This window comes from Gekko japonicus, unplaced genomic scaffold, assembly GCF_001447785.1.
Source record: "Gekko japonicus isolate JY-2015 unplaced genomic scaffold, Gekko_japonicus_V1.1 scaffold2812, whole genome shotgun sequence".
Lineage (NCBI taxonomy): Eukaryota > Metazoa > Chordata > Lepidosauria > Squamata > Gekkonidae > Gekko > Gekko japonicus.
This window is the reverse complement of record NW_015168129.1, coordinates 40,017-65,897: the sequence shown is the minus strand read 5'-3', so window position 1 is coordinate 65,897 and position 25,881 is coordinate 40,017. Positions and strand designations below refer to the sequence as shown.

General features: G+C 49.3%; 1 protein-coding gene across 1 annotated transcript in view; it reads right to left on the bottom strand.

The window, feature by feature from the left end:
• Positions 1-5,381: 5,381 nt before the first annotated feature.
• Positions 5,382-25,881, bottom strand: part of STKLD1 (serine/threonine kinase-like domain containing 1) — a 43,683-nt gene continuing 23,183 nt past the window's right edge. The window contains exons 8-15 of the mRNA XM_015414905.1: positions 20,279-20,362; positions 15,814-15,954; positions 14,611-14,739; positions 13,544-13,672; positions 11,488-11,616; positions 10,419-10,559; positions 8,566-8,645; positions 5,382-5,741 (exon numbers count right to left, since the gene is read on the bottom strand). Of these exons, the coding sequence (XP_015270391.1) occupies positions 5,382-5,741; positions 8,566-8,645; positions 10,419-10,559; positions 11,488-11,616; positions 13,544-13,672; positions 14,611-14,739; positions 15,814-15,954; positions 20,279-20,362 (1,193 nt within the window). The remainder of the gene's footprint in view (positions 5,742-8,565; positions 8,646-10,418; positions 10,560-11,487; positions 11,617-13,543; positions 13,673-14,610; positions 14,740-15,813; positions 15,955-20,278; positions 20,363-25,881) is intronic.

Here is a 25,881-nt window from a genome sequence, read left to right as displayed (position 1 = left end):
GCACCAAATTTGCAGCATAGCTGCTGGTGCCTCTCCTCAAAGAACCCCCCGAGTTTTAAAAAGATTGGACCAGGGGGTCCAATTCTATGGGCCCCAGAAGGAGGTGCCCCATCCTTCATTGTTCCCTATGAAAGGGAAAAACCATGATTTGAAGCAAAAATGCTCTGAGCAGCCCTCTGAAATGCTGTGTGCCAGAACCCCCTAGCTCAGTTTAGAGGGAGCTGTGAATATATAGGCAGGTAGACAGCTGGGTGGCGAATGGTGACCGTATGGTGACTTGCCTGCCTGGTGCGAAGGTAGTGGATATTACGCGTGTTTTAGATAGGCTGGTAGATAGTGCTGGGGAGGAGCCAGTGGTCATGGTGCATGTCGACACCAACGATGTGGGGAAATGCAATCGTGAGGTCCTGGAGGAGAAATTTAGGCTGCTGGGCAGGAAACTTAGGTCCAGGACCTCCAAGGTAGCTTTCTCAGAAGTGCTACCTGTTCCACGCGCAGGGCTGGAGAGACAGGCACAGATCAGGAGTCTCAATGTGTGGATGAGACGATGGTGTAGGTGGGAAGGTTTCGAGTTTCTTAGGCACTGGGATGCTTTTTGGAACAAGAGGGAGCTGTACAGGCGAGACTATCTCCACTTGTCCCGAGAAGGAACCAGGCTGCTGGCGCTTAAAATCAAAAAGGTGGCAGAGCAGTTTTTAAACTGAATATTGGGGGAAAGCCAAAAGGAGATGAAAAGTCTCTGGTTCGGGTTGGCTCATCTCAGAGAGATGAGGGGGTACCTGTTGCTTTTCTACAGGGAGGTGGATTGAAATTGTCCACTGAGACCATGGCTAGTGACATGGACTGCCTGACAAGGTCTCGAGATAGCAAGAGGAAGGTTGCAGGCTTAACTTGTATGAGAAATTATAGCTGTTTCTATACAAATGCTAGAAGTGTCCGAGGTAAAATCAGGGAGTTGGAGTGCTTGGTGTTGGAGGGAAAAATAGACATTGTGGGTATTTCAGAAACTTGGTGGGATGAGGAAAATCAGTGGGATTCAGTGATTCCCGGTTATATATTCTATCGGAAGGATAGGGGGGGAAGGATTGGAGGTGGGGTGGCTCTGTATGTCAGAGAGGGTATAAAGTCCAGAAAGATGCGGGTGGTGTGAATGCACAGATGACCACTCGAAGATCATCAGTTACAGGTAAGCAACCTGTTTATCTTCGATGTGGTCTCTGTGCTTCACACCCATGGGAGATTAGCGAACAGTGGCCTACCTGGAGGAGGGTGCTGGCAGGTCCTTACTGCGTAGCTGAAGATAGAATGTGATTTCCCATGTTGGTATTAGAGTTCTTCAGGACGTCTAGGGCATAGTGCCTTATGAAGGTGTTAGGCTTGGCCCACGTAGCGGCTTTGCAAATGTCCGTTAACGGAACTCCCTGGAGGAAGGCAGTGGAGGCTGCAACAGCTCGGGTTGAATGGGCCCTGATAGGGCCAGGGAATGGCTGGCGATCAGATAGCAGAGGCGGATGAGCCCCGCAATCCACTTTGAGAGGCGCTGAGCCGTGATGCGAGTCCCCAGCCTTGCTGGTGCGTACGAGATGAACAGTTGGGAGTCACGTCTCGCTGGGCGGGTTCTGTTCAGGTAGAACAGGAGCGCACGGTTCACAGCCAAAGTGTGTAACAGTCTGTCCTCTGAGGATGTTGGAGCCAGAAAGAAATCCGAGAGGAAGACCTCTGCCCGTAGGTGGAATTCTGACACTACCTTTGGCAGGAACGAGATGTCAGGTACGAGGCGGACACCGTCTGGCAAAAAGGACACGTAAGGCGTGTCATGTCTGAAAGCCAGTATTTCTCCAAGTCGCCTCGCAGAGGTGACAGCAACCAGAAAGGCCGTTTTCCATGACAGGAATTTCATGTTGCAAGTTGCGAGTGGCTCAAAGGGTTTCATCGTGAGCTGACGAAGAACTAGAGGAAGGTCCCAGGGAACGACAGGAGTTTTGACAGGAGGGTAGAGATGCAATAAACCTTTTAAAAAGACGTTTTGAAAGCGGATGTGAAAACAGTGTGCATCTGTCAACTTGAACATGGTAGGCCGAAAGTGCGGCCAAATAAACTCTTAACGAGGAGTGAGAGAGTCCCGAGTCAGCGAGGGACAGGAGGAATTGGAAAACGTTCTCGAGACCCACGGAGGTGGCCTGAGGGGCATCGTCACCCAAGTAGGAACAGAACTTTTGCCATTTGTAATGGTACAACTTCCGCGTAGTAGGCTTTCTTGCATTTAATAAAACGTTAGCTACGCGGGTGGAAAAGGTGTTGACGGTATTCTCCAGGCAGTCAACTTCATCCGTGGCATGTCGTGGTATAGGAGAGGAGAGTCGGACAGGAAGAGGAGGTCCTGTGCCAGAGGGAATTGATGGTAGACCCCTGCTGACAACTCGAGGACGGCCGAGAACCATGGTTGCCTCGGCCACTACGGGGTTATTAAAATGTAGTCCGCTCCGTCTCTGATGATTTTGCGAACCACTCTCAGAAGCAGGGGTAGTGGAGGGAACAGGTAAAAAAGGCCTGTGGACCACGGATAGAGGAGACTGCCTCCTAGAGACTGTGGATCCCTGCCGCCTTGACTGCAGAACAAAGGACATTTTTTGTTGGCTCTGGTGGCAAAAACATTGACTTGGGGAACTTCCCACCTGCGGAAGAGTGGGAGGAGGTAGGTTGGTTTCATCTCCCACTCGTGAAGGCTGAGTCCTGCTCAACTCAGATGGTCTGCCTGCACGTTCATGTGTCCAGGGATGTGTGTGGCTACGAGGAAAATGTTGTTGGCGATGCAAAGGTTCCACAACTGGATGGCAAGGTTGCAGAGGCATAGGGAGACAGTGCCCCCTTGCTTGTTGACATAACTGAGTGCAGTAGTGTTGTCCGTGAGGACCGTGACACATTTCCCTTTGAGCATAGGTAGGAAGCTGGTGACAGCATACAGTATTGCCAGCAGTTCCAGGAAGTTTATGTGCCGCTTCCTCTTCTGCACGTCCCATTTGCCTCCAACACAAAGGCCCATCGTGTGGGCACCCCAACCCGTCAGGGAAGCATCCGTTGTTAGGGTGATTTGGGGTGACGGAGGATAGAAGGGTGCTCCCTGGAAAAGATTGGAAGGGACAGTCCGCCAAAGTAAAGACTTTCGTATATTGGGAGGGGGGGTTAGGATGGTGGTATGTGCATTTTTCGTTGTATCGAAGTTACGGATAAACCACAGTTGTAGGTGGCGCATTTTTAGTTTTGCGAAGAACAGGACCGACGTAGTTGCGGCCATAAGGCCGAGTAGCCTCTGTATCTGGAAGGCCGTGACTGAAGGTTGGGTACAGACGACGGTGGCTAGGTGGATGATGTCGGCCGCTCTGTCTTGTGGCAGGTAAGCCATGCATGTCTTGGAATCCAGTAGAGCACCAATGTACTGTATTTTCTGGACCAGTTGAAGTTGAGAGTTTTGCAGATTGACTTGCAGGCCCAGGTTTTCCAAGAGTACCATTGTCTCATTGATGTTTGAGACCAGAGTGTCCTTGGAGGATGCTAACAAGAGCCAATCGTCGATGTACGGGTAGATGGAGATACCCTTGAGACGGAGGAAGGCCGCAACCACAATCATAGTCTTTGTGAAGACTCTTGGGACGCTTGAAAGGCTGAATGGTAGGGCTGCATATTGGTAATGCTGTTGACCAATTGCGAAGCGTAGGCTTTTGCGGTGGGAGGGGTCAATGGTGAGGTGGAAGTACGCGTCTTGGAGGTCGAGGGTGGCCATCCAGATGTTTTTCCAGAGAAGTGGCATAATCTGCTGCAAGGACACCATGCGGAAGCGGTGGTAGGTGACATAACAGTTCAGCTCCCTTAGATCTAATATGGGTCGAACGCCTCCATCCCGCTTTGGGACTGTGAAGTATCAGGAATAAAATCCCATCCCGTGGAGGTGTGGTGGTACCCGCTCGATGGCTCCCTTTTGTGCAGAAGGACAAACACCTTGTCTAGGAGAGGCGGGGAAGGGGGTGTGGAGACAACGGGAGTAATGGGGTTCTGGTGGAATTGGATACGATAGCCTTGGGTCACGATGGACAGCACCCATTCATCCGAGGTGTTATGACGCCAGGCGTGAAGGAAGGGTGACAGATAGGTTTGAGCTGACTCGGTAGGAGGGAAGTCAAAAGCCCTGCTTGGAGGACTTTGCTTGTTTGGTGTGGGAGGACTGTTGTCCAGTTCCAAACTTAGGCTTTTGAAAGGCGGGTTTTTGACCACCCAAAGCCGTACGCGGTCTCCATTGCCTGTCAGGAGACTGACGATTCGGGGTGCGTCTTTGCCAGGGCCTAGACCAGGTGCGAGGGTGATATTGTTGTCTCGTGGAAGGTGACACTCCTAGAGCGTGAGAGGCCTTTATGCTCTTATCCATATCCTGGAGCATGGTATCGGTCGTGCTATTGAAGAGACCAAGGCCATCAAAAGAAAGGGCTTCGACATAGGACCTAGTATCTTGTGGAAGATTGGTATTGCGGAGCCAGGAGTGCCTTCTAAGAGCTATTGCTGAGGCCATTGTTCTGGAGGAAGCATCTAGGGCATGTTTGGAAGTGTTGATCTGCTGCTTCGCAAGGACCATGCCTTCCTTCTGAATAACCCTGGCTGCCTGAAGCTTGTCTTCAGGGAGGTGGGTCTGGAGTTCAGAGAACCTTTCCCACAGAGTGTATTGATATCTGCTCATGCAGGCCAGGTAGTTAGTGGTTTTGACCCCCAACGCACTCGTGGAGTAGAAGCGTCTCCCAAACGCGTCTAATTTCCTACTTTCCCTGTCAGAGGGTGCCGAGTGAGTTCGTTTCGACTTGGATGAGGATGTTACAACCACCGAATTTGGTTGAGGGTGGGAAAATAAAAATTCGGCACCTGCCTCCTGGACTCTGTACTTGTGGTCCAGGCGTCTTGTTGACACTGGAGCTGATGAAGGCTTTTCCCATGGTGCTTTGGTAGCTTGCAAAAGGAAAGTGGACATGGGGAGTGCAATGGTAGTGGAAGTATCCAGTTGCACAATATCAAAAACAGGATCAGTAACCTGTGGCTGTTGCTGTATGACAGAGAGGCCTAGAGAATGGGCCATTCTTTTGACAAGGTCTGCATATGAAGTGAGATTGTTGGATGGTGATATAGGGAGGTCCTCCACAACAGCTTGGTTAGGAGACTTGTGGTCAGGGAAGGTTTGGATTTCCGAAGCCTCTGTATCAGAATCGTCTTCTCCAGATTCAGAGGAGCCCTGCTCTGGCATTTGTACTGGAGTGACTTCTGCTTGACCAGTTAAAATCTTTGGTGGAACGACTTGGGGGTTGGGAGGACAAAAAGGTTCCGATTGACGGTGGGAAGGATCCTCAGCCGGAGGTCGAGACAGAGACGCTGAAGGTCCTGATTTGTAGGGTGACCTTGATCTGTGGGCAGACTGGGTCGAGTAGCGATCCCAGTCGGAATAGCCCGCAGGAATCAGCCAGGGCATGGATGGTGGATAACCGCTGTAGAGGTACCCCAGTTGGCGTTGATCCCAAGACATAGGTGGTGGTGCGGGGATAAAGACTCGGGGGGGGATCGACTTCTGGATCGAGTACGTCTCGGAGACAAAGGAATGTGCTGCCTTTGTGAACGGTCCCTATAAACTCGCTCAACAATATCGACAGGTTCGACATGCAGACGTGGAGGTTGACGTTGCGTGCTAGTAGAAATGTGTCGATTCCGACCTGTATCGACGTCAGGAACTTCTGATACCATTGATGTCGACAATGGAGAAGGAGAGAGGGAAGGCTCTGCACCCATGGGGTGACTTAGGAGCTCCACATTCTCGATGTCGGAGTAAGGACGCTCTAGTTGTTGTATACGAGAGTCCAAAAGCTGAATGGTCGGTATCGGTGGAGGAGCGTGTGTCTCCGATGTCGATGGAGCGGGGGCCACTTTAGGGTCATCACCCAGTGCAGACGCCACCACCTTCACCTTCTTTGCCGCCTTTAGGGACTTAGAGGAGCCCTTTTTTGCGGACTTATCTTTACTTGCCTTGGGCCTCTTCTTCACCGCCATGGAGGCGGAGGATTGCGCCTTGGGCGATGTCAGAGGCAGGCCTCGATACCGGAGCCGTCGAGGTCAAAGGTCTCTCAGAGTCCATCGCTGAGGAAGGATGTAGCACCGATTCAAGTAGCGCCACTTTGAGGCGCGCAGCTTGTTTTTTTTCAGGTCTGGTTCGAAAACCTAGCACAGTGCCGGCAAGACTCAGGTCGGTGAGACTCACCCAAACAAAAAATACAGAGGGTGTGGCGGTCAGGCGGTGCGAGTTTACTGCCGCAGCCTTTACACCGGTTAAAAAAGCCGCACTTCTTCTCCATAGAACAAGAGCAGAGAAGAAATAAGGGGGGGGGGTAGAGCCCGAAGGCCAAGCTGAGGTAAACGGCAACTTCCCCCCTCAGGAAAAATAAACATTTGTGGGGGGGTTTTATTTTAGTAGGTAACGAAGAAGTAATACAAAAAAAGGAGAAAAGTGAGGGAAAAATCCAAAGAGCCGTGAGTCAAATAGCCAAAAACAGCAAACCAATCAGACCGACGGAGAAAAGGTCTTTCCAACGCAGCGGTAAGAAAGGAACTGGTGGGATGTCCGCGCCCTCCCCTCTGGGCATGCATGGTGGGGTTCCTGCACATGCCCAAGGTCTGGGTGCGAAGGTCCGTTAAAGAGCTTGCTACAATGCCGGTCGATCCAGCGCTTGTGCACTGAATCCCCCGAGAGTTCTGAAAGAACTCAAATGTGAACTTGTAGATCTCCTTACAAAACTATGTAATCTTTCCTTAAAATCTGCCTCCATTCCTGAGGACTGGAAGGTAGTTAATGTCACTCCCATCTTTAAAAAGGGTTCCAGAGGAGATCCGGGAAATTACAGGCCAGTCAGTCTGACGTCGATACCGGGTAAATTGGTGGAAACTATTATTAAGGAAAGAATTAGTAGGCACATAGATGAACAAAACCTATTGAGGCAGACTCAGCATGGGTTCTGTAAGGGAAGATCTTTTCTCACTAACGTGTTAGTGTTCTTTGAGGGGGTGAACAAACATGTGGACAAGGGGGATCCAATAGATATTGTTTACCTTGACTTCCAGAAAGCTTTTGATAAAGTTCCTCATCAAAGGCTCCTAAGTAAGCTCAAAAATCATGGGATAAAAGGACAAGTCCTTTTATGGATCAAAAACTGGCTAATTAATAGAAAACAGAGAGTGAGTATAAATGGGCAATTTTCTCAGTGGAGGGTGGTAAGCAGTGGGGTACCGCAGGGATCAGTACTTGGTCCACTGCTTTTTAACTTGTTCATTAATGATTTGGAGATGGGAGTAAGCAGTGAAGTGGCTAAATTTGCGGATGATACAAAGTTGTTCGGGGTGGTGAAAACCAGTGAGGATTGTGAGGCACTCCAAGGGGATCTGTCAAGGATGGGCGAGTGGGCGTCAACATGGCAAATGGGGTTCAATGTGGCCAAGTGCAAGGTGATGCACATTGGAGCTAAAAATCCTAAATATAAATACACATTGATGGGGTCTGAACTGGCAGAGACTGATCAAGAGAGAGATCTTGGAGTTGTAGTGGATAACTCACTGAAAATGTTGAGACAGTGTGTGACTGCAATAAAGAAGGCCAATGCTATGCTGGGGATTATTAGGAAGGGTATTGAAAACAGATCAGCCAATATCATAATGCCCCTATATAAATCAATGGTGAGACCTCATTTGGAATACTGTGTGCAGTTCTGGTCACCACCACACCTTAAAAAGGATATAGCTTTGGAAAAAGTGCAGAAAAGGGCAACTCAAATGATAAAAGGGTTGGAACACTTTCCCTATGAGGAAAGGTTAAAGCGCTTAGGGCTCTTTAGCTTGGCGAAATGACGACTGAGGGGTGACATGATTGAGGTTTAGATTATGCATGGGAAAGAGCAGGTAGGGAAATGAAAGAGGTACTTTTCTCCCTTTCTCACAATACAAGACCTCGTGGGCACTCAATGAAATTGCTGAGCAGTTGGGTTAGAATGGATAAAAGGAAGTACTTCTTCACCCAAAGAGTGATTAACACATGGAATTCACTGCCACAGGAAGTGGTGGCGGCTACAAGCATGGACGGCTTCAAAAGGGAATTAGATAAGCATATAGAGCAGAGGTCCATCAGTGGCTATTAGCCACAAGGTATAGATAGGGGCTCTGGGGCAAGTGATGCTCTGTCTTCTTGGTGCTTAGGGGGGTCAACAGTGGGAGGGCTTCTAATGTCCTGGCCCCACTGGTGGACCTCCTGATGGCACTGGTATTTTTGGCCACTGTGTGACAGAGTGTTGGACTGGATGGGCCTTTTGGCCTGATCCAACATTGGTGTCTCTTATGTTCTTATAAGAATCAAAAGGCAACCAATCAGACTTAAAATTACAAGTTTTAATCTCAGCAGAGTAATTTCATGCCAGAATGTATGGATTATGCCATGCCCTCATAGCCAGGAAAGGACCGTCTATTGAAGGTTCAGCAATCACTGATGTTTTTGCTTACCAAACTGGATGTAAACCTGTTTTTCATTTCTGTCAGCATCTCTGTGATGTTCTGAGAGAACATCTCCACCACAATTTCATCTGTAAGTCAAAGAAATGGGGAGAATCAGTTCTCAGGAAAGAGCGGGAAATATAGCCAAAAGTGGCAACACAAATTGTTTCTGCGAGGCACCCGTGAGACTAGCATCATATGAAAAGTTTGAATGTTCAGGTCACCACAAGAACCGGTTTTCAGCCCTAGTTGTGGTAGGAAATAGATGCACCGTAATTCTGGCTTGTGTCAGCAGCCGGAAGAGTAATGGTGACTGGGGAAAAGAACAAGACCGCAAGGGGAAGGATGGCTTAGCTGCGCTTTTGGCCAGAGAACAGGCAGACACGGGGAGCTGGCTTCTCCTTCCTTCCCTACCAGGAGGCTCCGGGCTCCATCACTGGCCAGAGGACAACAGGCCCGTGGAAAGTTCTCCTGCGTACAACCAAGCAAGATTAGTCTGGTCCAGTTTTATAAATCCAGTCTGCTTCCTCAGCCTGCTCACTTCCCTTCTCTTGTGTCCTGTCTTTTTGTGTGTCTTCTCTGCCTCAGGGCTCAGGTTGTCTATCTCAGCCCCTGGAAAAGCAGTAACAGACCCGTTTCAGAGGGTCGCTGTGTTGGTTTTCAGTAGAACGGTTGGATTCAAGTCTGGTGGCGTCTTAGAAACCCACAAGGTTTTGAGGTGTGTGATCTTTTGAGCGTCAGAGCTCCCTTTGCCAGGTATGTCGTATCTAACTCTTGGGAGCTCCAACTCTGAACATCTTGTGGGTCTCTACGGTGCTCCTAGACTCGATTCCAGCCGCACCAGATTGTTGGGGGGGAGGGGGGGAAGCGCAATATAAGCCACCTGGAGTTTTTTAAAAGAAGGGCAAAAGTAATAAAAAAGGTAAGATAAACAAAAATTGTAATATATCTTTGTTGTTGTTCAGTCGCACAGTCGAGTCCGACTCTTCGCGACCCCATGGACCAGATCACGCCAGGCCCTCCTGTCTTCCGTTGTCCTCCGGTGTTTGCTCAGTTTCATGTTCGTTGCCTCGATAACACTGTCTATCCATCTCTTCCTTTGCCGTCCCCGTCTTCTTTGACCTTCAGTCTTTCCCAGCATCAGGGTCTTCTTCTCCAGTGAGTGGCTCCCTTCTCATTGGGTGGCCAAAGTATTTGAGCTTCAGCTTCAGTCTCTGGCCTTCCAGGGAACAGCCAGGGCTGATTCCTATAGGACTGACTGATTTGCTCTTGCAGTCCTGTGGGGCTAAATTGGTCCTTTAACCCCCGCCCCAAGTTCAGCTTTATACCAACGATGACCAGTGCTTATTACTTTTCCTTACCTCTTATTTGGACCTTTTAAATTGCCTGAATCAATGGTGCATTGTACTTTACACAGTAATTTCTGTTCAAAATTCTGATTATCTGAATATTGCTACCCTGAAACTTAGTGTGTAGATTCTAATCACATAACCCACTACTAGGAGTGCCCATAATTAAATAACAGTTACCATTTACAGAGGGCTTGAAAGTATTCAAAGAGGTTTCTGTATGTTACCCAGTATTCCACAGGGCAACTGCCAGCTAAGCCAAGGCTGACAGATAACAGGGTGTCTAAAACCATCCCTGGATGTCATAGAGGGGGATTCCTCCACTCCACTTCTAATATACTCCATCCCTTAAAGTTTGGAGTAAAATTTCCTTGTCCTGCAGCTTGTTTCTGAGGGAGGTCACTATATTATGAGTCCTTTTCAGTTCCCCTGGAGCTGAACCCAAGTCCTGTGTCTCCTCCTGGCTTGTGAAGGAAGCAGAAGCTATGGGGGCAGCAGCAGCAGCAGTTTTACCGTAGTTGAACATCTCGTCAATCAGCACACACATGTCTTCCACCACTTCGGGGTCCTCACGGTGAAGCTGATAGCACTCCTTCAGCATGGTCATGCCGCTGCCCTTTTCATCCGTGACGATGAATCGGAAGCCAGACAGTTCTGGAAAGAGGGAGACACCGCTGATTGAAAACTTCTCCGGAATCTTGGGGTGGCTTAGAAAATACAACAAACAGAAAAAAAACTATCCATATTTCAAGCCAGCATTAATGTCATTCTGTACAAGGCTGGAAGTCGGAAAGGGAGGGCTCTGTCTTCATGGCTGGTGGTGCTCAGACACCGGGCAGGCCTGTTGTGATTTAAATATGATGAACCATTCCCTGCCTCTCTCCTAAGCAGAGTCCCGCAGCACAAGGACCGCCTGTGGAGCCCAGCCTTCTGGATACTTCCAGAAACCAGCTGACGCAGCAGTGGAAGAGGCTCAGTGCCACCGTCAAGAATGACCTGGCATTTCCTGCCGCCAGGATCCTCTGTCTCATGTGCTTCCAGCTCACTTTACTTTCTTATTTTTGCATCTGCTCTGTGGCCCTGAAGCCATCCATGGTGTAAGAGCCACAGAGGTCACTGGTCATGTCAGGGTAGTGGTTCTGTGGCACAACCACGTTGTCTGGTTCCCACCACTCTCATGCTTCTGAGCGGGCTCACGGGCCTCAATGTATTGTTTGCAAAATAGTATAAAGCTCAGTAGCACCTTTTAAGACTAACAAACCTTATTGTAGCATAAGCTTTCGAGGAACACAGCTCTCTTCCATATCTGGGTGGCTGGCTTCACAATAAAGCTTATGCTACAATAAAGTCTGTATGTGTTAACAAGGCCAGCCTGCACCAATCAATGCATGCTGCCAGTCTCTCCAGGACCCAAATCTGCCATGTGCAAAACCATGCGTGATGCACAGGGGCCTTTCTGAGGCACAGAGTGAGTGCAGCGGCAAGATCCCCAGTTGCTTTCTTCCGCCTTTCGTTGCAGGCCACAGGCTCTCAGCCTGCCTAGTTGGGTAGCCATGCTCCCCTGTCTATTTCAGGCTCTTACCAGATGTCCTTAAAAGGCTTGCCAATGCCAGGAACGCATTCTTTGCCAGCACTGGCCTTTCGGGGTACAGCCGGAGAGCGTTCAGCAGAAGCAAGGCATAGGGCTCGTAATTCGCTTCATCAACACAGTCTGGAGGGGGGAAATCACAAGTAGCAAGTGAAATAAAACCCATTATGTTTTTCTACAACTTTGCAGCAACTGTACCGTTTTGGAAAGGAAAGAAAAATTGGAGCATTTTATGCAATCCAGTATACTTAAAATATCTAGGGAAAGGAAGGGTATAAGAATAGCTCACACAGGGAAATTATTCAGAATTTCTTTTTCTCAGATGTTCAACTCCAGTTCATCTCAAAGAGGGGATGAATCCACCCTTTGCTAAAATACCCTGGTCACAATCACATACTGGGGGCATAAACATTCTGCAGGAAGTTCCACCCAAAGAGAACTTCACCGTTGCAAAGGTGTCAGTCTTACAGTGCCACCTGAAAGCAGATGGCAGCTTTACAGATTGCCTCAAAGTTCCCCTTCTGAGGAGCAAGAACACATGCAAACATTTGCATTCCCAGGAGGAATGGACGTAGGAGTGTCTCAGCTTTGGGGAACTTTTTCTACACCAGAGGAGGCCAATATGAACCTTCAGCAATCTGTGTCTTTGTGGCCACGGTCATTACACAGATGCAATATGGCTCCCAGTTACGTTCACATGCCAACTTTAGACCCTCCGAAATCATTCAGATCAAACTCCCGAGAGTCATATTTTAGGTCCCTTGCTGTGTTCCTAATGCAGTTCTGCATCAGGTTTAATTTCTCTGGAATCTCCTGCATGGTTGCACAGGATCAACTACTGTCCGAAGCTGTTTTCTCTCCTGTGGGTCTTGCAACTTTAACACCAACAGTCGCCTTTCAGTCAAAATGGAAAAGGTCCCTTTAAGAGTAATTACATTGGATATTCTCCCAGTAGTTTAATAGCCTTGGGTTATTCCAAAGCTAAATCTGAAATTAAGCAAAGGATTTGGGACATCGCATTTCAACACCATCTAAGTCATGCTGCAAAATACCATCACTTCAGGAATGCGAAACTGGTAGGATAGCTTGCACTCTGACCTGTCTCAATATTCTTCCATCTGCTTTATTAGAAGGGGGATACCATGGCACGCCACTTCAGGAGCACTGATGGTCTTGCGCTACAGGGAAAAGGAAACGGCTGCACGTGCACCGCTACATTGCCCCTTCAATAAGACCTTAGATGTGTACTTACTACACCCATCCTCCAAAAAATCTTGGGGGAGATTGGAAGAATGGGATACCTCTTTTCTTCTTGTGGCCCTTGAATCTGAAACCTCGGATAGACTTGCCAGATTCTGTGCAGCTGCCAGAGTCTACCGAGGGACAGTGTTGATTCAGTGACACGTTTTTGCTTTTTCATATATATTTTAATGTGTATCTTGTTGCCACTCTGTTCACGTGTGCTTTATTCTGCTGGTCTATGACTGATTGGTATTCCCTGGAGGAGACAGCAGAACCGTTGCAGGTGGTGGTGAGGAGGAAATGTTTTTCTTACGATGAAGTATGACTCTAGATAACTGAGATGCTCATCCAACTTTAGAGGGGAAACATAATGGAAGAGTTTCTGCACCCACCAGGGAACAAACTCTAGAGACCCACCCCTCTTTCTACTACCCAGCTCGTGAGGAGGGCAAAGTTTTCAAAATTCTAACTTCTACATGGAGTGACCTAAGCTTCCGCTGCAGCTTTCTTGCATGTTGCTGGGGGTTGCAGGGTCTATGCTCTAAAATTTGCATGGGGCTTTTGGGCTTAGGTGCTATCCTACACGATCTGTGTCGATGCCCCACACTGCAAGGTAAATTAGTCGTGGTGGGCAACCTGTCTTGGGTTTTTTACCATCACCAGCCTTCTAAGGAAAGGACTTATTGGTATGCCCAGGGTGCCTAGGAAAGCAACATGGCTTGAAAAATACCAGCCACAGATGAAAGCTTAAGGTATCTCACTCCAGAATTAAGTTCTCTTCCTCTACAGCTGGATAATGAAAACTCACCGTGAAGGGCCAGGGCCCAGAAAGCACAGCATGCAGATTCTACCACATCTCCATGCTGAAGGTGCATGTGGAGGATTGTAGAGACAATCTCAATAGCACATTTCAGTGGGATTTCAGACACATCAGTTACTAGAAGATCCATGGAGAAACAAAAACAAGTTGTCCAGAAAACATACTATAACATGCTGACTAGATTATTACCCAGAGTGCCAGTTCCTAACATGATTAAAGAGATGCTAGAGATTTCCCAAAATATATGAGCCTCAGTTCTGAGAGAGTCATATTTATCCCCTTCTAATCAACAGGAGAAATAAGCTACTACTTAGGTAAGTCAATTGATTTCAGAGGGACTTCTGTGTGACTGATTCTCTGGACAGGAGCCCCTGTACCTTGACTTTCTAAAAGACAGGGAAATTCACCAGATTTGGTAGGCCAATGGATTCCCCTGGCTTTTCCAGAGTCAGACACAGTGGAAAAAACTGAGAAAAAACAATGAGAAGGGGGGGGGAACAATGTTAGTAATACAAAAACGTTATTTGCTCCCAAACAGCATCTGATGCTGAAAACGCAGTTTTCTCCGTTAGCTCTGCATTCGATGATTTAGCATTTATCATGCATCACCCCCTCAAAATGATGGGGAATTAGAAGCACTTGATTGGTTTTATTGTTCTATATTTATTGCAGTATTTGTATTATATTTATTGTAGCTTAGATATTGTAAGCTGCTGAGGGTATGGGGTATAAATTAAATAAATAAGATTATTTTGAATTATTATTTTGAGCCATGGGATCAATTTTAAGTGGATGGACCGTTTGAAATAAAAAGGGGCAAAAAAAGTAAATGGGATGTGGGAAAGAGCATGGTCTCTGTACATGCCCCAAGGCACTGCCTCTGCTCAGCCATGACCCGACATCTACCCTCCTTCAAGTTTTCTCAGACGGTGGTCCCAAGAAGGGTCACGTTATGAGCACAAATGTTGTCTGCAGAAGACGGGAGTGGTGGAAGTCTGCAAAGGCTTCTCCAGCCACAGGAGCCAAAGCCTCTGCTGCGCTCTACTTCTGCATACCACTTGCTACCAGACTCCAGATGACTCCACAGCAAGCGAGGCTGATATCTTTGTTGTGGGCCCAATTGCTCAGAACGGTCAGGACTTCCGAGAAGAGCCCGGCTTTCCTCAGGGCTTCTACAGCTGTGTCTGGTAAGCAAAGGAAAGGAGAGATTAGAGGTCTCTGGCTCATATAGGCAACCAGGGCTTTTGTTGTAGAAAAAGCCCAGCAGGAACTCATTAGCATAACAGGCCACACCCAACAGCAGAAACCCATTAGCATATTAGGCCACACACCCCATGCCTTTCCTTGGCTTGCCCGGGTACCCCGCGGCTGCAGAGAGCCCAGGCAAGTCCCCCCTTGAAGGGAAGGGAAGGCAGTTTAAACTGCCTTTCCTTGGCTTGCGTGGGACAGGCCAGGGAAGGCACGGGGAGGCATTTAAATGCCTCCCCGATCCTTCCAGGGGCCCCCCTGGCCCGCCCGCCTCGGAGTCGCCGGGGGGGGGGGTCACTCTCCAGGCCTTCCCTCTGTAGCCAGGCACACACAGAGGTTTTGGCTGTAGTGGGCATGGCCAACTCTGAAGCCAGCCGGAACTCCGTTCCTGTGCATTTTTCCTTCCCAAAAATAGTCCTGCAGGCAACCAATCGACAAATCATGAACTGGAGGTGCAGCGTAAAAACCCATGGGGCAGAAGATTAGGAATCCTAACATGGAGCCCTAATACAAAACAAGATTATCTGCATGTGCCCAAATTTTTCAGGGGCTTCCCGTTTTCCTGGTCCAATTATATTTTTGACCTGCTAGTAGTCAGCAGTTTTTTTTTTACTGGTTTTCAATCTGGGGTCATCTTTTGAATTGAGGAAGGCCTAAAGGGCCGTCTGCACTGATGGGTGCATTTCCACATGAACGGAAACAAAGCGAAAGGCTCTTCGGGCGGCCACCTATTGGCTGATCCCCTGTTTAAGGTGGCCCTCCCAACATCATCCAGAGCCCCCTGCTGTCTTCAGTGGAGCTCCCGCCTTGTGGAACAGGCACCCTGTGGAGATGTGTTTCTCTCCCTCTGGAGGCCTGAGTTCCCCAGCCAGACTCCACCCTCCCACAGAAAAGAACTCTAATGGGGTTGGGGATCCCTGGTAGAGGCCAGGACCCCTTAAAATTCCCCCCCCCCCAGACCTTTGACACAGTGATTGGTGGGACAGAAGACAGCATCGTAGATCACTCACCGTTACTCGACATTATCATGAATAACGTGCAGATCATCTGCAGCAGGCCTTCATTGTTCGCGTAGGACTTCATGGAGTTTATCAGGCAATGAACTGTGGTTTTGCTCGACAGCATTTCCACATCCAGGTCCTTCCCCACAGCTGCCAGAAGCGGAACAGAGGACAGGAGCCATCAGCCGCCTTAGCTGCCTTTGCATCGCACTACAGGTGTGCCAATAAACGTGGCAGATCTTCCGAAGTGGGGCCCGAGACATGATCCGGCAACACTGTGTGTTTGAACATCTGCGTCCCAAAGCACGGCAGCAAAAGTGCTTGAGACAGACTGAAATACCAGAGGTGGTGTGTTATGTATCTCAGGTGGAGCGTGGCCTTTGTTCATGATTGGGAGTTGACGGGAACTCGCTACAGTGGCTTTATAGAGGCCACTGCTTCTCAGCCGCCCCCTTCCCAGTCCTCACTATGTACAGATCATAATGCTGCCTGCACTGCAGGCAAGTACGGGGATGATGTCTCTGAAGTGCTTGGAATACTTTTAAAGTAACACATCTGTTAGTTTCGGAAAGTTTCCCAGAGAGTCTTGAGTGTTCCTTAGAAGCTTGTCAAGACTAAACTTGGTGGACCTCTTTATTTCTGATTTGTCATCTTCCTTGGATAGGGTTAATGGCCACCCGCCCAAATTAAACATGACTCCTGTTCCGGTTTTGCATTACGCGGACGATGCGGTTATCCTCTCCTTTACTAGGATCGGTCTTATACGCTCTTTATCTGAGTTTAATGTCTATTGCCTTCGGAACTGCCTTTCCATTAATTTTGACAAGACAAAAATATTGGTTTTCTCTAAATCATGGAAATGCAACCGTTGGTCAATAGCGGGAAGAGAAATACAGCAGGTAAAATCTTTCCGGTATTTGGGAGTGCTATTTTGTTACAATCTTAGCTGGTGTTTGCATAGAGAACACTCCTTGGTTATGGCTAAGAATAAGGCTGCAGCCCTGATTCGGTTTTTTTTCTACAAGGGCAACCAATTTGTCCCGGCTGTGCTTAAGATGTTCCAAGCGGCTGTTATATCTCGTCTGCTATACGGGATTCCTATCTGGATTCAGTCTTTTACTAGGAGAGTTGAGAGCATCTACTCCACTTTTCTGCGCAGGATTCTTGGTGTTTCCAACTCAGTGTCACTTTTTGCCCTTTATAAGGAGCTGGGTCTCCACTTGATAGAATCTCGGGCTTGGATCATTACGATCAAATATTGGCTTCGGCTCCATTTTCGATCTCCTCCTGCTAGCCTAATGGTCCAACTTTTAGCTGACCCTTATACATCAGAGTGGTCACAGGCCATAGTGAAAAAGGTGGGTACCCTAGGTATTGATCTGGAACCCCTCTATAACTGTGGTGAGGTAGCAATCTTGCAGGTGGTAAGGAGGAGAATTTGGGATATAGAGGCACAGATCATTAATGCCGGTAGTCTTGGAGTTTGTTCTCCCTATTCATTACCCCTCCTCCCCTTGCATACCTCCATGGTACCATATATTGCTAATTTGACAACTCCAGTTTGTAGGAGGGTTTTTATGCTTGCAAGGTTCAACCTTTTCCCCTCAGTAGTGGTTTCCGGTAGATACAGGGGTGTGCCATACAAGGATAGACTCTGTAACTGTAATCTTGGGGAACCTGATTCTATCACCCATATTCTCTTTCGCTGTCCTAAATATCTCGCTATGCGCAATGTTTTGATTCGCCCACTTCTCCCTGTGCAGAGAGATTTTCTGGATAGGGATTTAAATTTCTTTCTAGCAGACAAGAGTCCAGCAATAACACTATCTGTCGCTGAATTTTTGACTTATGTATGGAAGTCAAGAGTAGTACTTTGTAAATCTCGTAAACCATGTTAGGATTGCTTTGTATTTTAAGATAATGGGAATATTGGTTGTCGTTGTTTTAGTACTATCCCTTAAATTTTGCCTTTGTTCTGGTTATCTGTGTTATGCCAATAAAGGTTTCTGTTCTGGTGGACAAACTTCCCGGAAGTTTCACCATAGGGGACCTCCCCCTGCCACATACTGTGCAGCAGCAGCAGGACACGTTGGGGAGCCTCCTCGGTCACCCTCGGCCTACGCCCTGTGCTGCCAGGTGTGTGCCTGTGCTATGGAAGGAAGGTGATTTGTCCCCTCACTCATTGCTCTTGGGAAGCAAGTTCCCCCCCCTCCACTTCCCTGCAGCATTGTGCCCCCCCCCCCCCGCCCTCTCCGCCACAATCTCTCCCCAACCTGGGCTGGTTGTCATATGGGCAGGAAAGTGACATTTCCCAGTCCCGTCCACACCACAGCCATTTCCCGCCCCACCCCCCATCCTAGTCCCCACGGGCCCTGAAATGGCTACCCTGATTTCACTAGATCTCAGAAGCTAAGCAGGGCTGGCCCTGGTCAGTAGTTGGATGGGAGGCCACCAAGGAAGTCCGGGGTCGCAACACAGAGGCGGGTGAGGGCAAAACCACCTCTGCTCATCTCTTGCCTTGAAAACCCCATGAGGGGCTGCCAGAAGTCGGCTGAGACTTGGCAGCACTTCCCGCCACAATGGCATTGTTTAGGGGACGTCCCACTCCTGCTGGCCTGAATTGGTTTCATACTGCACAACCTGCCTTGAATCTGAGAGAGGAGGACGGGCTACAAAGGACATAGATAAAATAAAAATAAATGAACGTGTGCAGGAAGCTTGTGGTCAGCCCAGTCTGTGTGGAAATTATCCCTGCAAGCAGAGAGATTGCTGACTGTATAAATGCTAATTGGCAAGTGGCATTCCCACATGCGGGACCATAGGGTGCAGCATGTCTATGTATTGTTTCTAAATGCGGGGTGTGATTCAGGAAGCAGCCTGCAGCATGGCGTTAGTGAAAAGGGCCATAGCAAGACTTGCTTCTCCTTTTGTTGTTGTTCAGTCGCACAGTCGAGTCCGACTCTTCGCGACCCCATGGACAAGATCCCGCCAGGCCCTCCTGTCTTCCGCTGTCCTCTGAAGTTTGCTCAATTTCATGTTCGTTGCATCTATGACACTGTCTAACCATCTCATCCTTTGCCATCCCCGTCTTCTTTGACCTTCAATCTTTCCCAGCATCAGGGCCTTCTCCAGTGAGTGCTCCCTTCTCATTGGGTGGCCAAAGTCTTTGAGCTTCAGTTTCATTATCTGGCCTTCCAGGGAACTGTCAGGATTGACTGTTTTGATCTTCTTGCAGACCAAGGGACTTCTTGCAGTCCAAGGGACTCTTCTCCAGCACCATAGTTCAAAAGAATCTATTCTTCGGCGCTCGGCTTTCCTTATAGTCCAACTCTCGCAGCCATACATGACTCCTGGGAATACCATTGCTTTGACCATGCGGACTTTTGTTGGCAGGGTGATGTCTCTACTTTTTATCATGCTGTTTAGGTTCGCCATCGCTTTCCTCCCAAGGAGCAGGCGTCTTTTAATTTCATGGCTGCAGTCACAGTCTGCAGTGATCTGGGATCCCAGGAACGTGAAGTCTGTCACTACTTCCACGACTTCCCCTTCTATTTGCCAAGGAGTGATGGGACCGGATGCCATGATCTTAGGGTTTTTTTATGGCTGACGCGAAGCGAAAAACAGAAAGAACTGCCGCGCTTTGCTGAAAAAAGCGACAGCTATGGTAAATAACAGTCAGGATAGAGGTATGGAGCTGACTGCTGGTCATGGCCCTACCTCTGCCAAGCAGCACAGAGCGTGCAGCTAACTGGATTGCAGGAGAATCAATGTGATCCTTCGCTGCACAAGTCGCAGAACTGATAACCTCAAGGCAGCTACTTAGGTTGACTGTGGGGGAGAAACCACAGCTGCTTTATTTTATTTCTTTGCTATTGAGTAACGATTACTGTTTCCTAGTTGTTTTCATTGTTTTACTTTCCTAAACTTTCTTTGTGGGCCCATGCCCCAGTTTCACAGCTGCTAAACAAATGCACGTGCCCCGACATGCCCACAGGGGCTGCCCCGTGTTAGTGCCCATGAGGGCTGCCTGGACTGGAGGTAACCAACTGGCGGGACCATCACTGAACTGCCAGCCTGCAGCAGCCGCTCCCCGCCCAATCTCTGGAGAGTTGCTGGCAATGCAGCAATGCCCACGGATATGTGCTGCAACACATCTGTTGGCACAAATTCTGCTAGCTCTCCTCACCAACAGGACTTCTCCCCACCTGACAAGGCTCTGAATGACCCCAACAAAGACGAGTAGCCTGTGTGTGAGCTCCGATGTCTAGTATGCTGGTACAGGGGAAGGATCACCCCCCCCTGCTCCATCTTTGCAAAAGTGTCCGTGGCATTCCTTTCCCAGTCCCCTGGGCCCTTCTGTTAGTGGGGCCTCTGTGCCCAATGCCACAGACTGGATTGTGCCCCATGCCACTGTGGAATCTCTGTGCATCAAACTCCCAAGTGAAATGAAAACAGTTTGGGAGTCAGAACTTACCCTTGGCATCTTTCAAGAGGGTGTGAAGGCGCTCAATGCCCTTTTCTTGAGCTTCCTCTATGTCTGGATACGTAAACATAAATTCTGCAGAAAATAAAAACATTTGCACCTTTCTGCAGAACCTTTTGTACACAGAAATACGTCAGAGAAGTCATCATTGGTTATTATTTTTCACACACCCTCATAAATGCCCAAGACTCAATGCCTTTAAAGTCACAGCTTTCCACACACTTGCTTGGGAGTGAGAGTTAATGTAACATAAGCATTAAGCATGTGAGAACATGTGTGTTGGAACTCTCTGGTTCAAATCCCATCCCAGGCACAAACTCATTGGGCAGCTTGAGGGGTATACAGCAAACCTGCAAAGGGAACGTGTGTGCATTTTCCCTCTCTTGCAGAATAAGCTTGTGTTTTCCCCCACCTTCATACTACACTGAACACGTTTACCAGAAATTTCCCTACCAGGTTTGTCATCTGTCTTGCCCCCAGCCCTATGATTCAAATAGCTTTTCCAATTTCAGGGTGGGGGTCCTGAAGCTCATTTGAATATTTAAACAATCAAAAGTTGAGTTATTGCCCTATTTAAAAACAAAAAATTAATTTAGTTTTTAAAAGGTCAAATTCCTCTGGGAGGGGTGATCTGTGATCGTACAAACCTAAGCCCACGAGCACGTGCACAGTCAGTCGCTCCTGCAAACAAACTTTTTCCTCAAGATCAGCTCTGGGGAATGAGGCGAGTGGCCTTCAGAACACAGCAATTTCTCCTTCTCGGCCGGATCCTGCACCTGCCTTCTAGGATTCCATGACTTCTTTCTGCCAAGTCCTCCTACAGTGGAGAAAGGCTTTTTCCAATGAGACAGATTTCCTCTGATGGCAAAAGACTTTCTCCATTGGAGGAAGTCTTGGCAGAAGGGGGTGGTACTAGGCTGGAATTGGATATCTGCACATGGCTTCCTCTCGGTCCCTTCACATGCAAAGCAGACATAATAATAGAGATTTTGTCTGAGTCATAAGCAGTGTTCCCTCTAAGGTGAGTTACTGTGAGCTAGCTCACAGTTTTTTAGCCTCCAGCTCACACATTTTTTGCCTTAGCTCAGGAAGAATGGCTCTAGAGCAAGCTAATTTATGCAGGAGCCAAGTCACTCGCTCACAACTTTAATGCCAGTAGCTCACAAAGTAGAATTTTTGCTCACAGGGCTCCGTAGCTTAGAGGGAACATTGGTCATAAGGATTACAGACATAATTGAAGAAGAAGAAGAGATTGGATTTATACCCCACCCTTCACTTGAAGTCTCAGAGCGACTTACAATCCCTTGCCCCTTCCTCTCCCCTCAACAGACACCCTGGGAGGGAGGTGGGGCTGAGAGAGCTCTTTCAAGGACTGCTCTTGAGAAAACAGCTCTGAGAGAACTTGTAACTGACCCAAGGTCACACCAGTAGCTGCATGTGGAGGAGTGGGGAGTCAAACCCGGTTCTCCTGAGTTTGATCTATACTTGAACTACTTGAACTACTTTGCACACTTAGGGAAAAGTACCATATACATATGAAGTACTGTGAAAAAAGTCTCTATCTCAGCAAGACATCTCTTTTAATTACTCCTGGGCTGCTTCCATTCCCCCCTTAACTTTGCTTCCAAACTAGAGCAGTTTTTCTTGGGGGAGGGGGATCCACACAACATCATGCTCTCATGATCCTTGCCATAAAGAAGCAGACCGGCATTGTAGCAGGGCCCCCAAATGTTTTGACCTGCATGCACGTTCGTGGTGAGCACAGCCACAAAATGGCTGCAGCAGGAGGTGGAGTCAGTGCCAAAATGGCTGCCACAGCTCCCCTTCAGTCACACAGTGAAGAGCTTTGTGCTGTGGGGGCAGCTGCTGCCGAAGCAACATTTTTTTTTTTTAAATCTGCACAGCTGCCCTGACCTGGATAATCCAGGCAAGCCTGATCTCGTAAGACCTCGGAAGCTCAGCAGGGCCGACCCCGGCAAGTACTTGGAAGGGAGGTCTCCAAGGAATACCAGGGCTTGGGACGCAGAGGCAGGTAATATTAAAGCCACCTCTCTGAAAACGTCCAAGCCCCAGTAAGGGGTCACCAGAAGTCACCATGACTTCCAGGCATGCAAGCGCGCACACACACACAAAAAGTGCTGCACAGCCAGTCAAATCTCCAGTGGCCAATTACAAGCCTTGCTGGGCAAAAACCTAGGGTTGCCAGGTCTGGGTTGGGAAATACCTAGAGTGGGTGGATCCAGGAGAGGGCGGGGTATTGTTAGAACTCCCTTTCTCCTATCGTTCCGAATCTGGCGAGATCATGAGCGGAGCTGAGGGGGACCTGCCGAAAACGGAGGGGGATTCAGGATCAATCCCACACACCTCCGCTCCTTTGGTGACGGCAGCCTCGCTGGAGGGTGCCGTGGGGGGAACGATTCCCCGCCGGCCTGCACATCTGTCTTGGCCGCCTCCAACCCCTTCGCACTGGGGTCCGCGGAAGACTCAACGGCAGGATGACTGGACTATGTACAACACTCAAGGCACCCGTGTGGTGTACTCCCGTCGAGGGAGCGGATTACGTGAAAGTTTGTTTGACAAGGGATTGTTCCCAGAGCCGGGGACTACCTCGGAGAAGGGGTGTTCTGAGCAAGACCTCGAAGAGTGGATGTTCGAGCCATCGGGGCCCCGAGGCCACGTAGAGGACTCGGAGGGAGCCGGGGGCTTCCAAACGGAAGGAGACTATGACCCAACCCCGGACTCCCACCCTCGAGATCCGATCCCTGAGGAAACCACCGGGGAACGACTGGAGGAACTGGAATACTCGGTGAGGGACCTGTTGAGGGCATTCCAGGATGTAATGGAAGCTCTGCCGGGGATGATGGACATTAGAATGGCTAATTTTCTTGATGCACACGCCGCGCAACAGCAAGTTGCCCCAGCACCGGGAGTTCCCGCGCCGCAGGTGCCTGCCCAGCCACCGGCCGGACCTCCGCAGCAAGTAGGACCTGCGCAACAGCCGATGCCGGGTCTGCCGCCGGGTCTGCCGCCACCGATGAGGCCAGTGCCAGCGGGACCACCGGTTGCTCCGGGTCTTCCTCTCGGGGGAGTTCCGGGGCAGCTGGGACCGTTGGTAAGGACTCCACGGCCCAGACCCAAGGATTTACTGGAGGCTACCTTTGACGGCAACCCAGAGGAACTCGCCTTCTTCACGGTGAGGGTGCACAAATTCGTAGAAGAGAGCCGACACCTCTTCCGAAATGAAGCTGCTCTCATTGATGTCATCTCGGCGAGACTGAAAGGAGACGCCGCCACATGGTATGTGGGACTGCACAATGACCGCGGTCCGGAACTTTTGAATTTGCGAGCATTCATGTGGGCGCTGCGGGCTCGGTTTGAGGATGTCAACGCGAGCCAAAGGGCCAAAGCATTTCTCCGCACCTATCGTCAGAACAAGAAGTCGGTTCGCGAATACACACTGGAATTCCACAAGCAGGCAGCAAAGCTCCGAGACTACCCCGATCACATTTTGGCTGAAATGTATCGATTGGGACTCAACGCGGACATCCGAGAAACGGTTTTGAAGACTGTTAATCCTATCTCCCTGATGGCTTGGACCCAGGAAGCTGAAAATGCAGAGGATCGGCTAAACACCATCAAGCTCGACCTGGCTGCTACGACCAACAGACCCGTCACTGCCAGCGCCTCCAGACCCAAGACTCAACGCCTGTCGGAATCGGCACGAGACCTGCGCATGAAGATGGGGCTCTGTCTGAAGTGCGGGGAGAAGGGGCATTTCGCCGTGGATTGTGGCAGCCGTCAAGCTAAAGACAAGCCGCCTACTCCGAAGCCTAAGACGCCACTACCGGGGAAGACGGGGATGGCCAAACCACGATTCTCCAAAGCTCTTCAGGCGGCCCAAGGTCCGGAAGGAACCGAGCCGCTTGCTGCCGAGTCAGAAGAGGACGTGGAGGTTGAACCGGCGGAAAACGACAACGGCCTGTTGTGAGAGGCGCAAAACGACACGGCCATTCCAGCACTGCGCCCAAGGTGGTGAGAGAAACCCCTTCCCTGTTTTTCGTGACTGTTTCTTTAATGAATCCGCTCCTGGGTACCCACGTCAGGGTGAGAGCGTTGATTGATTCTGGGTGTGGGAGGGATCTCATCAGCCCTAGAGTGTTATTGACACTGGAAGCGGGGATAACCCCCTTGAAATCTCCCATCATTTTTACCCAAATGGATGGGGCGCCCATGGAACCTTGTACGCATGAGACTATGGCTTTGCGGTTGGGGGCTGGCGATCATTGGGAATCCAGGACCTTCATTGTTACCCCTAAGTCGCAGTTTGATTTGGTACTGGGGAGTCCCTGGCTATTTACCCATGACCCTTACATCTTGTGGGAAGAAGGGGTTGTCAAATTCGTGTCGCCAAAATGTGTAGATCACTGCTGGTTGGATTCGTGGGGGGACCGGCCTGCCGCGCAGTTCCCCTGCGGCACTTTGAAGCCGGAAGAGTTAGCGTCTTTGCCTCGAGAGTATAGAGACTTGGCGAAAGTTTTTGGCGAAGAAGAAGCTAACGAACTGCCCCCCCATCGCTCTACTGACTGTGCTATTGAACTCTTGCCTGATTGTAAATTGCCTAAAGGTAAAATCTATGCGATGGGGCCGGCTGAGAAAGTTGAACTGCGGAATTTTATTGATAAAAACTTGGCCCGCGGTTTCATTCGCCCGGCTTCCTCCCCTTTCGCCGCGCCGGTACTCTTCCGAAAGAAGAAAGACGGGGGGCTCAGATTGTGCACGGATTATAGGGGTTTGAACGCTGTTTCTTTGTCCAATGCCTACCCCCTCCCCCTTATCAAGGACTTGGTAGCAGAGGCCACCAAAGGCAAAATCTTCTCGAAACTTGACCTACGGGATGCATATTTCCGAGTGCGCATTAGGGAGGGGGACGAAAGTAAGACTGCGTTTAATACCCCCTTGGGGCAGTTTGAATACCTCGTTATGCCCTTCGGGCTTCAAGGGGCTCCGGGGGTCTTCATGAACTTAATCAATGAGGTCCTACATGAATTTTTGTTCAAAGGGGTGGTTCTTTACCTTGATGATGTGTTGCTGTATTCCCAGGACCTACCGTCGCATATTAAATTGGTGCGCCAGGTCCTTAAGAGGCTTTATGAGCACAACCTGTTCGCCAAACTGTCTAAATGTGAATTCCACAAGCCCTGCATTGACTTTTTGGGTTATCGCATCTCCGGGGGGAAGGTGGAAATGGACCCTGCTAAAATACAGGCTGTGCTTGAATGGGAACCCCCCAGAACCCGCAAACAATTGCAAATGTTCCTCGGATTCGCCAATTTTTACAGAAATTTCATCCAAAATTTCGCTCAAATTGCCCTTCCTCTAACCGATTTGTTAAAAACCAAGGGAAAGGGGTTTGATGCTACCAAACCAGGCGCCCCACTTAAATGGTCCCCTGCTTGCGCGGAGGCTTTTGAGAAACTTAAACGTATGTTCACGTCTGAGCCCGTGCTGGCGCGCCCTGATGAAACTAAAAAATTCATTGTCCAGACTGATGCCTCGGATGTGGCAATGGGAGCCGCTATTTTGCAAGAAGGGGA